The sequence below is a fragment of the Ambystoma mexicanum genome, chromosome 11 (assembly GCF_040938575.1).
Source record: "Ambystoma mexicanum isolate Mex_15411 chromosome 11, UKY_AmexF1_1, whole genome shotgun sequence".
NCBI classification, from domain to species: domain Eukaryota; kingdom Metazoa; phylum Chordata; class Amphibia; order Caudata; family Ambystomatidae; genus Ambystoma; species Ambystoma mexicanum.
Genome location: NC_090934.1, coordinates 710,828,816 through 710,847,141, shown reverse-complemented (window position 1 = coordinate 710,847,141; position 18,326 = coordinate 710,828,816). Strand labels below are relative to the sequence as shown.

The following is an 18,326-nucleotide window of genomic DNA, read 5'->3' as shown; positions in this document are numbered from 1 at the left end:
AAAGGTGGTAAGGTAAGTTCTTCAGAATCCCATTCACTCCCCTGAGTACTGTCAGGAAAAGCCCTATTTGTTGCCTGCTGTCCTTCGGTTCTACCGATTCATGAATTTGTGGGGAAGCAGGCATCTTGTAACAAGGCTTCTTTCATATCAGGAGGAGCGATGGTAGCACCCTTTGCATTTTCGGCAAAGGCCTGTTTAGTAGGCAGGGAAGAGTTTTCTAAAATCACGTCCACAATCATGGCTAGAGCTTGCTTAGTCTCGCGCTGTCCTTTTGCAAGAGTAGAACATAAGACCATGAGAGCCTCAATTCTGGCAGACGAGGCCTTTAGAGCTGAGATGGCAGTTGGAGTCCTGCTCGTTCCGGGCACAGTTAATACAGAGGATTGATGGGGCCCCCTGTCACTATCAGTTTCGCTGTCATAAAGAGCAGAAGAATCGGGCGAAGGTGTATACATGGTTGCTTCGGGCGAGGACAGCAGCCTAGCCAGGTCAGGAGAAGCTGAGAGGTTGGTGTCAGCAAGATTGTCAGGCCCGGTAAATGGCACAGTCACGCTCCTCTGTGTTCCCACAGAGTTCTGGTGGAAGCCAATACACATGTTCAAGAGGGAATGGTGCTTATCTATTGTAGAAGAGGGGGTCACCACAGTGTGTCGCTTGGGGGTGGAGGTGTTGGTCCGATTGGGTGGACCGGAGGTAGGGGGCCGAGTATTAAGGAAAGCAATATGCACATTCACAATGCAATCATTTAATCAGTCCAAAATTGTTATAATCCTTCTGGCACTAAAAGAACCTGAATATTTATTTTGTCATTTTGTGTGAATCTACTTTTTCCGTTGTTACGAATGTCACAGTACAAATGGGTGCATATGTGTGATGTTTTGATTTACACTTTAAGAGGAAAGAAAACCTAATTTATAATCAAATTCATATTTAAAATGCGCCATTCAAAAATTAAATAATTCCAGAGCCGCTGGCCCTGATGGTATTTCCAACGTGATGCTGAAAACAAATAGCCCTTTGTGGGTAATATTCATCTCCACATTGTTTGAGAGGATCGCGGCATGTAAAACCCTACCTGAATCCTGGAATACAGCAATAGTTGTGCCAATTTTCAAAAAAGGAGACTGCAGCGATCCGACAAACTATCACCCTATCACGTTGCTTGATACCATTTCCTTCAAAAGAAACTAGCACTCTGGGCCGACCAAGCAAAGGTAATTGACAAACGCCTAACAGGATTCACCAAGGGATTCGGCGTAGAAGTGAATCTAATCATTCTAAATACCATAAAACTGGAATCTATCAAGAGCGGCAATAATGTGTTCCTCGCCTTCATAGACTTGAAACAAGCTCTCGATACCATCAATCGTCAGAAGTTATGGGAAAAATTACTATCATGGTCTTGCCCTCTTGAGATACTGCTACCTATCATGGCACTGTACACAAATACTTCCTTCCAGGTTAGACTGAATGCAAAAGGAGACCTCTCTGATACAATCTTTACAAAGAGAGGAGTAAAACAAGGCTGCCCTCTTGCAGCTTTACTGTTCAAACTTTTTATATCGGATCTACCTATCGCCCTAATGGAACCAAGGACATTCCCCCCGAAGATAAACAACCATCAGGTGTCCTGGGTCATATATGCTGATGACATAGTCCTCTTAGATACCACACAAATTGGACTTCAACGTTCCTTAGATGCTTTTCAAAAGTACTGCAACAATAATGACTTGCTAATAAATACCAAGAAATCAAAGATCATGGCAATTAATAGCAGACACAAAGGGAGTAAAAATAATTCCAGTTCTCAATAAAGAGAAAATAGATGTCACAAACTCTATCCGATACCTTGGAGTGCAATTCAATGTTTCAATTCGCGAATGGAATTGGACCCAAGACCTACTAACGCGAACTACAATGTTTGCCTTGCAAGGGTTGAAACTCCATGCTGCACATGGCAATTTACGCTAAAACCATTACTCTCCTTCTACCTGCAAAAAGTCGTTCCAGCCCTAACGTTTGGCAGCGAGGGAGGTTGGAATATACCCGCAGATTTCTGGTGTAAGCTAGAGGGCAAGTTCTGGCGAAAAGCGCTACGTCTACCACAGAATCTTTCAATAGTAGTGATCCGCTACGAACTAGGCTTAGAGCCTTTATATGCCACAGTGCTATGGAAGTCTATCTCGGCATGGCGGAAAATGAGAATGGCTCAAGTAGCCGGTCCCTATGAAATATTGCAAAAAAACACCAATTCCAACAAGTCAGATCTAATCTGCGTGTGGGAACGAAAACTGAATGCAATCATGCGATCTGCAGAGTTGACAGAAGAGCTAGTGATAAATATGCCACAAAGGGCAAAAACAAAATTGAGCCGTTGGAATTGGATCCAAAATGAAGCGAAGCGAAAAAAGTTGAAGTCTATACAAGACCTGGGAATTTCATCGCATGGCCTCGGTGAAATCCCAAAATACTTATGTAAATTTCCTTCGCGATACCATCGCAATCAATTCATGAGACTTCGTCTCAACCTACTTAAGACCAAAGTAGTTTGAATGATGAAGCGGGACCCTGATATCACGGACATTCTCTGCATGCAGCCGAATCAGCAAAACACCTGATAATTGAATGCATAGCCATCAAGGCTGAAAGGACATTGCACCTCGCAAGATTCGCTCCAATAGATGACGATCTAGAACAATGGTGGAACTATATAATCACTGGAACAAACACACAACTAACATGTGCAGCCAGTGATAAATTACATGGACTTAATCCTGCCAAAAATTTAATGTGACTTTGACCGGATTAAAATGTGCAGCAACATGATGGACTGTTAAGAATAAGACAGAGGAAATTGTGTAATAAAAAGTTTGTTTCTTTGTAAATTAAACTAAAAATTACAATAAAAATTTAAAAAAAAATAAAAATAAAATGCCATATTTAAGGGTAGGATCCGTTGTTGGTTGCAAAAGTAATGATGCACAAAGTAACAGTATTTTTTATGCAACACTGTAAGTAAGCCATCATTGCCAATGCCAAGAGTTTAGGCATTTGCAGTTCTTACTTGAATGTTATATTTATAGGAATGAATTTATATCATCCCTATAAAGAACCGCACAACCTCAAAGAACATGAAAGCTGAAGGGCCTTAAGAATGTGGCTATCATTATGGGAGATATTAGCTTACTAAATACCCACAACATTTTACATTGACAGCTGAAGCACAGAGCCTACAGTTTACATAGCTTTATACGGGGGCCCACACAATGCCTTTGATCGATTATTCAGCATGACATGATCTATAATGTTAAAACACACTTTCAAGTCCAGGCTATAAATGATGTCTAACACAACAGTTAAACACCTAACAATCTGTTTAATACTGGGGCAAAAATAGGTCTGTCCCACTATGCAATATAATACAAACATATATGATTCAAGAGACCACGTGGCAAACCAGGCAAACCCATGCAAAAAGGGCATCAACTTTCATTTAAATATGCTAGTTATAACAGATGAAATGGAGATCTGAGTGCATAAAGACCATTTGCCCATTTCTGGCTGAAAGAATCCTTGCTTGCCTGCAAGCTACATGTGCAATAACAGAGCTTACATTCTAGAAATTTGACTAGGATTAGGACTGTATTGATGAATAGTGCTAGGACTGTGATGAGAACTGGGACTGTGATGAGAATTAGGACTAGGACTTGTGGAGAATAGAGCTGTGATGAGGAGTAGGATTGTTACTAGGAGTGTGACAATGACTAGGGGAACTGTAATGAGGACAGTGAAATGGACTAGGACTATGAGGACTAGGCCAGTGACAATAACTATGAATCTGATGAGGACTTGCACTATTATAAGGACTGTGATGGGGACTAGGACTGCGAGGAGGCCTAGGACTGTGACAAGGACTAGGTCTAGGACTATTACTAAGACTATGGGCCACATTACACAGTAGGTGGTAAGGGTTTACCGGTACCGGTAAGGGCACCAGTACCGGTAAACCCTTACCGCCTTACTATGAGTTCCCTTTGCGGGACCCGACCTTAACGGCTGGTTTTACCAGCTGTTAAAGTAGGGTGCCGCAAAGGGACCTTGGAGCTAATTATGGTACCGCAATTTGCAGTACCGTAATTAGCGCCTTCCCCATTCCCATTGAGCCCTATGAGGGCAAAAATGGGAATGGGGAAGTGCCTTAGTGAATGGGGAATTACTGCCCCCGCTCACCTTGGAGTAGGGCGGTAATTCTGCCATCCACCAAGGCGGACACGGTAAAATACCGGCGGCAACCATGGCGCTAATAGCGCCATGGTTACCGCCTACCGTGTAATGAGGCCTTATGACTATAAATATGACTAGAACTGAGCCTATGGCAGGGATTGGGGCTAGGTCTGTGATGAGAACTAGGACTATATTGAGGACTAGGACTAGGATGAGGACTAGAACTGTGATGAGGACTAGGAAAGTTACTTGGACTGTGACATGGACTAGGACTGTGATGAGGATTAGGGCTGAAAATGATTAAGACTAGGACTAATGTGGACTAGACTAGGATTATGACAAGGACTAAGGGCCTCATTACAAGTTTGCCGGTCTGGCACTGTTGTTACCGGACTGGCAAACTACGAGTTCTACTAGCGGGTGTGTTTCCTGACCTGGCGGGCGGACCGGCACCCGCGAGCAGACCTCGACAGATGCGGTGCGGTGCATCCGGCCTCCCCATTCCCATTGTGTCCAGTGGTACTCAAATGGGAATGGGGAGTAATAATTACCGGCACCCGGCAATGGTGATGTGCCGGTAAATTCATGACTCCGACAGCAGCCGTGCCCGTATTCACCGCCAGGGTCATAATGACCCCCTAATTCTGTGACAAAGACTAGGACTGTGGTGAGGACGAGGACTAATGAGGACTAGGTTTCTGTGGACAACTTCGACTGATATGGTCTGGGACTATGGTGATGACTAGGACCGAAAAGAGGATTCAGACTGTAATGAAGGCTAGGAATGTGATGAATGCAAAGACTGTGAGTACGATGGTGATGAGGACTAGAACTGTTGGTAAGACTAGGATTAGAATGAGCACTAGGACTGTGACAAGTACCAGGGCTGTGTGTAGAACTGTGATATGGGATAGTATGTGGTGAGTTTGAAAGTTGACATGCTTGTACAACATCTAGGTGTTCATCCACAAAAAAGAAAACAGTTCATTGTCCACCAGCTCTACATTTCAAAATGGAATAACTATGCCCTCATTGGCTTTGTGGGTGGCAGCTTACCAGTTCTCAGTTGGAACAATTTGTCAGGAGGTGTGCTCCACGGTGAGCCCAGTACTGAGACATACCGGAGACTCGGTAGGTATTTCTTCACGTCCGCAGTGAAGCTACTGTTGCCATACGCAGTGAGGGCCTCTGTCACCGCTGAAGGTATATAAAAGTTCATCACACGCTGAATGAGTACTTTAACATAATAGCCAATGGTGATGGTGCTGAAGTCAGCCACGCTGTTATCCTAGAAGAAAAAGATGTGGTCGGTTACCTCATTGCTAAAGTACTTCGAATATTCCAATGAAATTAGGCATTGTGTGCTTATACTGTAAGTCAGTGGTCTCCAAACGTTGTCTTTCTTGATGTTTTGGACTAAAACTCCCACCAGCCCTAGCCAACATTGTCAATTGTGAGGGATTATGGAAGTAGTGGAAGTAGTGGTCCAAAACATCTGGAGAGCAGCAGGTTGGGACCCCTGCTGCCAGTCTTTAATGTAAACCACGAGGAAATGTCCATGTGTAAAGAGAGTCAACTCATTCATGCTGGATGCTCAACATAGCAAAGTGTAGAAATGCATGCCAAAATGTAGCGCTTCGAGAACATTTATCCAAAACGGTGCTGATTTAAAGTGATTACTATTTAGTGCGCAAGCTGAGAACAGCCGTGATCTGCCGTGCACCATCATAATAATGGCAAATATTTGGCACCACTTAATAATGGTCAGGGTAAATAGGACACATATGTATCACCGCGGAAGCTGCTTCCACTGTTATCCTGAAAAGGAGCTCATTTCAATACATCCTAGCATTGTTTAGCGGGAAATATAAATAGGACTGCATTGTTTGTTCCCACACTGCACACGTTCTGTTAACGTTAACATTCGATGCCCAGTTGGACGGGCACACCCAAAGATGTATTTTTTACAAATCATTGGTATCAGGTTGTTAAATTCACTTTGTTCATCTAAAGCTAACCAGGACTTCGACTCCCAGAATGCATTTATTTGTTACATAATAGCCAATGATTTGAAGAGTGATATCTCAGTAACATGGCGTCATCTAGTCACGCCATTTTAGGAGATTACTTGCAGATTAAGAATAGTTTAAGAAGATTTGCTTCACAAACTCTATTAATATTAAGCAATTTACACGCGAATATCCGTAAGAATGTTAAGGTGCTGTATTGATCACAATAACATGTGCCATTACTATCTTGCACATTTCTCTAAAAAATGTAGCTCCGAAATTGCAATTCCACACTACGTGGTGAACTAGGTATTTTTAGCTGAAGTGAGTTGAACATCACGCGATTGACATCTTCCGAACCATTATTGAGTTGTCTGTCAGCACCTGCTGGAAGTCTGATTTCGTAGTATTTCTCGTAGTAAACTCTCCCTTAGACTCCTCGGCTTTTGTTGATGACACCAGTTGCCAATAAACGCATGGACTGAAAGGGAATGCTGAGGCCTACGTGTGCCATGTGCATGCCATAACGAAAGAAAGTTGGAAAATAATATATGGCAGCACAGAACTATGTAGTCCCCATTTGCAGATGTAGAGATGCAAGGAAGGGACTATATAAGGATTTCAGACACATGGCACAGAGGTTATTCACTATATCGCTCAATCATTTTGGTACTGCCAGAATTTTGGAATTAAATATGAATTTGCTGTGTATTAAATAGCTTTCCATGGATTGTGTTACATCAATTCAATGCTTAACGCGCTTGACAAAAATACAAATATTAGTGAGGGAAAAAAATAGTCCCTTTGGAGTCACTTTTCTGTTTCACTTGGAATGGTCGCCGCGCCCCCCACCGCCCCTCTAAAAGGGTGTGTACTCAGTGTTCGGCTTTGCCTGATGTATGTGTCACTCGCAGATCTCGCATATATCAAGATCATACAACATTAAGAATTACTTTATCTATTTTGGAAATGATCATACCAACTTGAAGGAAACCTGTGGGTAAAGAAGGTGCAGAGCTTCCCAATTTTCGGAAATGGGTAACTGCATTTGTTAGCTCGTTGAGATAGTCGGTGTGTTTCCTTACTGCACGATGTACACTTCCGAACCTTATGTTTAATGTGCTGATTAGTGAAGAAGAAAACTCACAGGGGAACGCAATTCAAACTTGGACCACTGCAGCGCTACATGCTGAGGTTGTACACTCTGGGCTTGACTCACAAGCATTTGCCCTCACGCAGATTAGTAGAAGTCCATGGACATCTCCGATTTGCCCTTGCTCCCTTATACCTGGTCTACCAATCCTAAAAGAAATATGTAGCTGCCTGGCACACCTTTTCCATACCATGAGCAAATCTTTGTGAATCACATTTGACCATGAGCAGCCGTACTGGATTTGCTCCAATGTTCGAGTTTGTGAATCAGCTATAAGATAGCAGGTGCAAATCTGAATTGCTCATTGGTATCTCGGGTTCCTCCAGTGTAAATATTTGTGAATTGAGCCCTGTGTGTAATTTCAAGATTAGAGTGCCGAAAAACATGCCAAAGATTAACCCCTTAAGTGCCAGGCTATTATTGAAGTCTATGTAAAAAGGACAAGTACATTCGTCCTTGGCACTTATTAATAAACCTCTATGCACATTTGTTCCCATTAAGACTTGAGGCGGATCCAACAAAAGAAGGGGCATAGAAGTATGTTGTGTTGTTGTCAGAATGGGGAATGGCATAAAGGCATACTGGCACTGGGGGTTAACTACAAAAGAAAGGAATGTTCTATTCTCTGAAAAGTCTATAAAAAAGGGGTCAGGATGGGTTAAAGTACATTGCATCAGTGATCTCCAACCTAATAGGGATACAGATCACCTCTGGTTCTCTGTCCATTCTATGGGATATAGAGCCCAGCAACTTCTTAACAGAATCTCATAGGTCAGAGGGATGTCAGTAAAACCTCCTGACTCAACACCCAATACCATCGATTTACCACCCACCATGCTTTGCTGCTAAAATCATACTCTCAAGGATATAGTGCCAAGTTTGCTTTGCAATCACAATTGCAATCTCAATTATATAGTGCACAACTCGCAAATCGTAATCCATCAAGGGTAGTAATGTTCAGCTCACTTATCCCTGCTCCGAGGGATATGGTGCTCAGCTCACATTTCGGGGACACAGTGTCCAGCTCAAGGAATGTAGTGTCTGGCTCTCTTTCAAGAGATATGATGCCCAGCTCAATTCTAGTGGATAGAATTCCACTCTCATATCTGAAGGATATAGTGCCCCTCTTACTTCTAAGAGATATAATGCAGCTCACGTCACATACTGCAGGGTTGATGCACCCTGCATGCTTTGTCACAGCTCAAGGATATAGTGCCAGCACAGCCATAGACATTGTCACCCCCTGTGCAGGTCACCCCTCCGGGCCAGGTTTTTCCATTCAGCTCTCTCTGAAGTACTATGTCTCTTCAGTTTCTCAACTTCCCCAGGCCCCTCAGCCCTTCTGGGCCCCTTTGCTGTCTCTGGCCCATAAGTGGTCTATGAACCTTCAGCTCCCTCTCATCTATCATATTGCCAAGTCACTCTACTCCTTCCTCTCCAGCTACTCAAACGATCACCTTCTCTCCTGCTTCCCATCTTGCAGAATAAGGGGTCAGAACCCTTTTTATAGTGCCTCTGCCAGATACTGACTCCCTAATTGGCCATGTGGTCCAATGTTTTGGGACACCAACATCATTGGCCATTAGGCTTTGTAGTTCAAGACTAAGCATAAAAGCCTTTGATAACACGTGTGGCCGTTTGGAATTTCCACCATGTGCTCTCTGTGTTTGCTTGTCTGGTAGCCCATGTTTCCTTCCCTTCCCAGATTGGGATATTTTTGTGTAAGAAAGGTTGATGCTGTGGGGTTTTATTTCTTGATCCATTTGTTATTCTTATTTTTAGGGTTTTGACTTACGATTCCCAATTTGTCATCAGGGCAGTACATGCCTTGCTGTTTTTAAGTGTTGCTGCTAAAGGGCAGGTTATGGGTACCTCAAACTGTATTATCCTACTTAAGGAGGGAGAGATCTCTTTTTACTTGGAGGTACTGCTAAAGAAAGAAGCATTTGCAGGAATATGGCTCTCCTGGAGTCTGAGAAGGGGTGCTAAGGTGTTTTTGCTACTTCTTGGAACAGTGAAAGTAGTCCCATTAAAACTGACGAAGTGTGCACTTCTTGAGTGAGGTGTTTACCTGGATGGGGTTATCCCATGGTTTGACTGTACTTTGGGGGAGTCTTGACCGTGTCTTGAGGTGCCTCAACACTTTTCCTCAGGTAACAGGGACGTTGCTCCCATTGAATGGTCCAGGATGTGCATGCCCTTGCTTCCAACCTTCCCTGGCCCAATGTTCTGGCTAGGGGAGGGGCAGGAGGTCTCTGTTATGGGCATGTGACACTGTCACAGGCCATGAATATGACATTTGAGCTACTCAGTCAATAAGACTGTTACCAATAGAGTGAATTAGTGACTGTGTCTTTTCAAGAATGAGTCACTGAAAGTGTTACGTGTTGCAGGATGTACACAACTGAATATCACTGTTTCAGATGCAAAGTGAAACAACATGTGACACATAAATGATTCAGGAATGTCAAATCTGCCATCAGCCTGGCATTGAGTTAGATATGGGTGTATGTGGGATGTGTAAGTCCTCAATAAGAACTCCAAACAACATGGAGTGCCGCAGGTTGCACTCAGGGCACTGAACTTGACTCAATGTAGATGTCTTCTTAGGTGTATGAAAAATGGACTAAATTCAGATCATGAAATGAATGTGTTCTTATAATCACAATATGATCAGTGCTTTTGTATGTAATATCACCTAATCAAAGAAATATTCTGGATGTGGCATCCCTAAACCTGGGTTCATAATCACTTATGCTAATGTTAATTGATCTTGTATATACCATATCGTTCATGAATATTTTCACATTCATGCAACCAATAGACAAGTATCTGATGGATGATACATCACCTTAACCTTACATAAGGATCAAGTGACTGGTTTGGAATTTTAATTCCATAAGACTTGCAGACTTGTGCCATTGACAATGGGTCACTATTCAGTGAGTCACTTTAATTGGTGCTCTCACACTTTCACTAATACCTCCAGAAAGGCACCATAGAGCCCTTTTTAACAACTTAAGTTAGTTTCTCCATATGGTTTCTTGACTATACTTTTCCCAACAACAACAATTATCAATTGGAGTTATTTGACCAGATGCAGTTTAACATATCACATTGCTGGCTGAGAAGTGATTTATAATTTAATTTCATGGAGAGAGTATTAATAATAATATTAATAAGCTATTTAATGATTGTTAAGCAACAGGTTGTACAGAATAACTGAACAACTATAGAATTTATTAATGGAATAGATCAATGCCATGTGAAAAGCAATCCAGTACTTGGACTAGTTTAAAAACAGTCAGCGGGTATAAGTGGTGTCATCATAATGATCGGATTGACTGCATTTATATCTGTGATTTTCAATATCGCTTGCTCAAAATTTATGACCATTTCCGGTACAATTGTAACACCTTGTGCTATATATCAACACACAACCACCGGGGAATAATAACATTTGGTATAGGCGTAGGAGCGGCATCTCTTGATGTTTACTATGGTTTCCATGGACAACAGCAGGCCCGCGATAATGCTATGCGGCTGCTGGTTCCAGTATGGCAGTAGCCGCGGCACACATGTACGGAAGTGATGTGTCACTTTCATTGCTTTCCATATAAACACGGAACTTTGACCACGTCAACCCTGTATGGAAGTGAGGGTTCTATCCCAGCAACCGCACAGTTGTTATAAGTTACGAGGGAGTCAAGGTTGCTATTAATGTTATTGATGATATTTGGCTCCAAGGTAGTCAGCAGTGACCCTGCTACATGCTGACATATAGATGCGCACATTTCTTCGTATGGGCTTGAATTATCCAATAGTGATGAGACTAATTTCTCATTTAGCAGGCAACCCAGCGGGGAATAGATGGTTACAATTGAAATAACGGAAGGTGCGTACCTGGTTGCCACCATATTCGCTAATTGAGGTAAGGGATGGTATTTTATGGTAAAATCAGACCATTCCTGATCTATCAACTCCTTTTTAATTGTCATGCTCTTATTCTTGCCCCATAGGCAGTAACTGAGTAGATGTAAGGGGTCCAGATCCAACTACCTAATGCATGACAGGGCGCCATCCTATCACGGCATACAGGGGTTTGAAGTGATGGGAATCCACTACACATTTACACTTAATTACCAGTGCTGAGTACATGCCGTTATCAAGTCACAATGTAACATTTGAAGCATGTGTACTATCACCCCGTGTATGGGACACAAGTTGCTACAATCCGTTCATTTAGAATCATACTGATTGGACTATATTTGATAAATTATGAAGTATTCAGGGCCCAGGCTCATGACAATGACTGTTTACTTTAATTCTATGTAACGCTCATCTGTACCCCAACGATGGCCAACAATGGTATGTGTTCCTTATGATTTCTATTGATTATTTGTCTTAACATGGTTTAATCATGTTCATTTGTTTTTGCTTTTGACTGCAGTTATTTTGTGGTTTTGGTGAATATCCTAATTTTCTCCTTCATTTGTTTTGTTTTATTTTTTGCTATTGTTCACTACAATGATTTTAATTGTGCATTTGGTTTTGCCTTAATCCTGTCATGGGGGATGCTTTGTCTTAAAATACATTTTATTTGTTTTTTGAGGATACATTTGACTGTTATTTTCCTATATTATAATGGTCATGTAACTCATTACGCAGCCTTGAGAATGACCGTATTGTCGAAACACGTGTCGGCTATCAGTTAAATTAAAGGATTCTGATTAACTGCACAAGAATAGTTATTGATTTACAAATTTACAATAGGCGCTTAACAAATCTACATTGATTCAAGTTCAGCAGGCTGAGCGCAACTTGGGTCACCTGATATTGTTTGAAACCCTTTGATTTGGGTGGTTGAGGCTATACCACTCCGTGACTGCAGCGCAGCTGGCTTCGTGATGAGAGCTTGGGCGGAATGCACTAACTCTTAAGTCCTTAAACCCTCGATTTCTGTTTGCTCAATAAGAACTCACCTAGAAGGGTTCCAGGAGTATCTGTCAAAAAATATACTTAGTGCATTTAAGAATTGCAATTCCAGCACCACTGACTGTGTATTTCTTGTGAAAGAAAAGAACATCACATGTAAAACATTTCTACAGCATGTTGCAATGGGAGATCATGTGTGAAAGTTCAATACATTGACAGTGCATGCATACTCTCCATCATAACCCATTATAATCTACCAAGTGTCATTTTTTCCTTTAATTCTGTCACTTTTAATACCACTTCTCCCACTAACAAAGTTACACTAGAACTCTCACAATCCAAACTGAAAACTACTTCTCCCACTAACAAGGTTACACTAGAACTCTCACAATCCAAACTGAATACTAACACTGCACGTATGTTGCTAAAGCATGGCATCTACATGGAATGAAAAATGGGAAAATGCAATGCATTTAAAAATATTTATTTCAGCACCATCCCAACTACAACTAATAAATGCATGTGTACATTTACAGCAGTACTTTGTGTAATTTCAAAAAAAAATAAATGAAAGAAAATGAAATGGAAACGATTTGTGCAACAGTTTGAAATAACACTCAGTGTGTGCAATTGTATTAACTTTGATGCACATGTATACTTGCTAACATTCCCCTTTCTAATCTGTATGTGCTTATTGGCTCCTACATTTTTCTCTGCATTCTGGGACTTGTAATGGACTTTTCCTGATGGAAAAAGTGCAACCACAACTCCCACAATACAAACAAAAGAACCATCATTTAATAAGCAACCACACATTGGAATGCATCACATTGGCAATATGCATGCACTGAGAACATAGTACATTTTCACACAAGTGCCACTTAAAAGTGTTGTACAAATGTTTTCCATCTCCAATTCTTTTTTAATGAAAATTCACACACAGTGCTGCTGCAAATCCACAAAACCATTTTTCAACTTTCACGTAGAGCATCCCAAAAAGGACAGATTTTAAAATACTCAGCATTTTCCATTTTGCATTCTATAAAAATGTCACACTTTCTTGCTGCAGCCCCGTTAGGCATACTTATCATGGGACCAACAGCCCCATTACCAACAGAGCCAGTGCCCCTCTGTCCCCTGCTGCAGCCCCGTTAGGCATACTTATCATGGGACCAACAGCCCCATTACCAACAGAGCCAGTGCCCCTCTGTCCCCTGCTGCAGCCCCGTTAGGCATACTTATCATGGGACCAACAGCCCCATTACCAACAGAGCCAGTGCCCCTCTGTCCCCATTCCCGTAGAGTACGGGACTCGACAGGGAATAGGGACTAACAGTTTCCAGCACCTGACTTTCCAGGACAATGGGACTTGTAATGTCCTGCTGGGTGCCACAATAGTATTAGGAATCTGGTGGCAACCCATCTGCAGCACTGCCAGGGTTACCACCATACTCATAATGAGGGCCAATTTTATTAAGTTGTCTTTCCAACAACTCATCATACATTCATAAATAATGTCTTCCTGTACTAAAATTACTTCATCACTACCATATATATATCCACTCATTTTTATCTCTTGCAATTACAGTGAACAACAACCTCCAGGAGGACAACAAGCTGAAGGAAACTATTAGTCACATCCTACAAAGTAAGTGCATTACTGCAGTAGTACTCTTGCTGTTACTCGTACAGTATCGTTTAGCCGCATAGTAGCCTACAAAATTCCTTTCAAAATAACAAACATTATTTGGCTGTTGCTCAATACAGCTCAACATGTAGACTCTTTTTATGGTCACCTAAATACCATTATTATAACAGCCACTATTATCCTGAAAACATTGTAATGTCCTCACTTATTCATTGACACTACCAATGTCTTACACACTAACCCAAGTCCTTCACACATCTACACACACAGCTATTCTTACAACCACTGAGTATTTTGTAAAGAGTGTGCGCTGTCACACCAGTTATCGCTAGTAAAGAAAATATCAACGTTAAGTATATGAAACCTGATTAAGGTGACTCATTTAATTGAACAAAATGTTTCAAACCTCCATTTTGAAAACCAATGTACATGAAAAAGTATTGCAAACGTCCATTTAAAGAACCTAAGTTGTTCATACAAAGATATTACAGATTCAAAAGCCAATTCAGAGAACCAAGTTTTGCATACAAAGATATATCAAAAGCCCATTCCAAAGACCAATGTACATGAAAAGGTGTTTCAAACATGAAAACAATGTTTCAAAAAAGCCCATTGAGGGAGCCAACACGTGTTTTGACCCACTTGGGTCCTTGTCAAGGCTGGGCCTATCTAGTGCCCAGTACTACAAACACTTTCATCAATTTGAGCCTGCTTCTATGCCAAAGATATACTGATTGTTAAATAATCAGCCTGTAGTTTGCCTGCAGAGTTCAATCTTTTCCTCAGAATTGTTTCACCATTCTGCAGAGACTGTACTATGCAAAAACTCCTGCTTTACAACTTCAACATTTTAATAACATTCTCCTACATGGAACAGCCAAATAACTCCTTCAACAAATGGAACACATCCGAAGTAAATATTTTGGAAGTGAAGATGACTTAGAAAATTCAGTAACTTTAGAGAACATTAGCGAAAACCTTACAAACACCAATCTTCTAACAAACACATACAAAAAAGAAATAGTAAAGTTTAAAAGCACATCTGCTGAAGTACCAAACCAAGTATGTGCGCATTGCCACAGACCTTTTTATAAAAATTGCACACAAATTGCAGATATGACTTACAAAATAGAGGACAATGAGGAATCCCAATGGTTCCAATTAGCTTTATATCGTATAACAGAAAATAAATACAAAATAAGTGACCCCTCAATATTTTGCATCCTGTAATAGCTTTACCGAAATTCCAACTACACACCACAATTAGTACGCTTCTCTATTTTGAAATCAGCCCTCTAACTCCAAACAAAGTAATCTATCACATTAGAGCAGCCAAGAACAATTACCAGAAAGGGTTAAAAGAATATCGTTCAAAATGCAATTTTAAAAAACGGAAAGAGATTGCGTACATGGTGACTCAAAAGGAGAACTCAAATATCTGGGCTGTTCTAAGAGGCAATGAACCTCGTGGTCTTTCTGTTAATTGAGTAACTGAACCTGAGTGGATGACACATATTGCTAACACCCTGGGTCGGAGCGAGAGTAACAATGTTCCATTCCCTCTTCTAATTACATCGTGGTCGTGTAAAGTGTCGATCCTTGACATTATTGTAATCATCGAGCAACTCAACTCATCCCGGGCCGCTGGTCCTGACGGAATCTGTAATGCGCTGGTTAAAGCCACCTCAGGACTGTATGCTCATAGTTATATCTTTTGTACAACCATACAGGCAACACAGGTTGTATCCCAAAAACTCGGTCTGAAAGTCACATTCTGCCAGTTCACAAAAAAGGCCTCTAGAACATAGCAACTAATTACAGAATGCTTGCCATTTTAGATGTCCCGTCAAAAATAGTGCAGACTGTATATGCTACCTTTATTGACTTTTCTGCAGCATTCGACTCTGTGCTTCGTAACAGATTGCGAAGAAATTGGCTCAACGGAATATCCCGGCAGGTCTGCTTAAGATGAGATGTTGATGTTATTATACTCTAACACTACAGTTAAGATCAGATTAGATGCGGAAAGCAAACGGTTAGGCTCTATACCCACATGATTCAGCGTTAATCAAGGGTGTACTGTCACTGCAACAAACTTCAACCTTTACCTAGCAGACCTAGGCCTGGCTTTGATTAATCAGACTGTCTGCCCCGTCAAAATGGGTCACCATTAGACCAGTTGGCTAGCTTACGCTGACAACCTGGATTTGGTCGACCACACCCAGAAGGGCTTGCAATGTCTGATTCTTGCCCTAGGAGCCTATGCTAATAACTGTCTGTCAATTAATATCGACAAAAGTAAGACCATGACATTTTCTCCATCCTCTGCAAAAAGCCGTAATGTTGTTTGCACATTGAATAGGCAGCACCTTGCATGTGTTTCCACCTATAAGTATTTAGGTATCTATGTACAAAATCACTTGAGCTGGGAAAACCCATTGGAATGAAACTAAGGTCAAATTTAATAGAGCAGTAGTTGCCATCCGTCAATTTATTGGCCAACAATCTAATATTTCCATTGTGACAATACTCTTACTAAATCAAACAAAAATTCATTCCATCGTCTTTTATGGCATCGAGATCTGGGGACATGAATATGGAGCAGTATTGAGACGATGCAAAGCCTCTATACTGCGTAAACAATTTTATATGCCACAGTCACTGCCAATAGAATACTTGTACCTAGAATTTGATCTCACTGGTATATTAGCTGACTTCATTGTGAAGACAGGAATGTTTTGTGATAACTTACTCAAGTTAGAGAACAATACTATGATGCCAAACTTTGTTGAAGCATTCTGCGAGATAGAAAACTGTAATACAATGGGGACTCTGGAACTGCTGATCTCGCTGTACACCAAATGGCAAGAGGGATGTTGTGGTCAAACCTCAAATGGGGTAGTGTACATGATCAAGGCTCGTCTGAAATCCGGACTCATGTCACACAGTAAAGAACAACATTTGGTGAACTTGTATTCTGGGAGTAACACTGTCTCATTTTGTGAGTACATCTCTGATTGCACATTAAAACCTACCTTTTTAACTGCATACCCAAATAGTGCCATCGCCAGACAGTACACAAGACTAAAATTTAATATAAGCAATGCTTTGGTCACGTAAGGGGCACGATATGAAATTCCATGCAATTTCCGATTTTGTCGGCTATGTGGTACTGATGCCATAGAAACCATTGAACACCTGTTAATAGCATGTGAGAGTCTACACACGTTATGAACCAGCTATCCGAAAGCTTACAACATTTGTTTTAATTGTGACAACATTACTGTACTCTGGCCAGTTTGTTCTTTAATGGTTGTGATCATAATCTGGTCTTTTATCTCGTGAAATTTCACTGGAAATGTGCCGAGATTATTAATTTATTAACCTGTTAAAATCAAGTCCTCCACCACCCAAAATGATGAAATATTGTTTGATGTGGTGACACATGTAATTTTATAGCTTTTGTATAATCCTTTAGTGGTTCTTTTAATGTTCCTAGTTATAGTTTTAAAAAATTGTTATTTTTTATGTAGTTAACCTAGAATGTGTATGTCCTACTCGTGTTAACAGGACCACAATTCTCTCTGTGATTCTTTCTTGGAGTTTTTTTATCTTGTGAATTTGGTCTTAACATTGATAAACTGTAATTGTTGCACCTGTTACACATGTTTAATGTTGTATATACAAAATCATTCGGCTAAATGTATATTAATAATAAATAAATAAATACTTTGCATATACTGCAATACAAAGCTTGATAATTACCAAATGCCATCACGTGCTGTCACTAATAACTTGGAAATATTCCCACTTCCAAAACCTCTCCAACAGTTTAATTTGTATGAGAGCATTATGATCCAAGCAGTACACCCATTTCAAGCTATAATATGCCTTCAACTCAAAACAGCCAAATTGCCTCCTTCTGAATTATTAAAAGGCATTTGTGGCAAAGTAGTATATTTGCCATTAGATCTTAACAAAAATGAAGAAACTCTAGGATTGCAATGGCCAATAGATAAATGTTTGATTATCTTAGTTAATGGTGTACCAACAAAAAACAAATACATTTGGCAACAACTAGTAGACTTAAGCAAAGTTAGAGAAGTCCTACAATATCTAAAAGAAAACAATGAGTACTGCAAAGATATAAACATTGAAAAGAATTTAAGAGAAACCACCCAAATAATTCAGGATTCATCACCAACAGGCCAATTTGAACGTTTGAACGTGTAGATCCTACTACTACAGCCAATATTTTGGATCAGTATACAATTCACCCACTACACTCCAAAGACACCATAGACGATGCATTGGAAACATATCAAATGCGTCAAGCCAAAGGATCTCCAATCAGCAT

General features: G+C 40.8%; 1 protein-coding gene across 3 annotated transcripts in view; it reads right to left on the bottom strand.

Annotated features, from left to right (window-relative positions):
* KIAA1549L (KIAA1549 like) overlaps positions 1–18,326 on the bottom strand; it is a 739,655-nt gene that overhangs the window by 387,907 nt on the left and 333,422 nt on the right. For all 3 annotated transcript variants that reach the window (XM_069623580.1, XM_069623581.1, XM_069623582.1), the window contains one exon: positions 5,281–5,512. In XM_069623580.1, the coding sequence (XP_069479681.1) occupies positions 5,281–5,512 (232 nt within the window). The remainder of the gene's footprint in view (positions 1–5,280; positions 5,513–18,326) is intronic.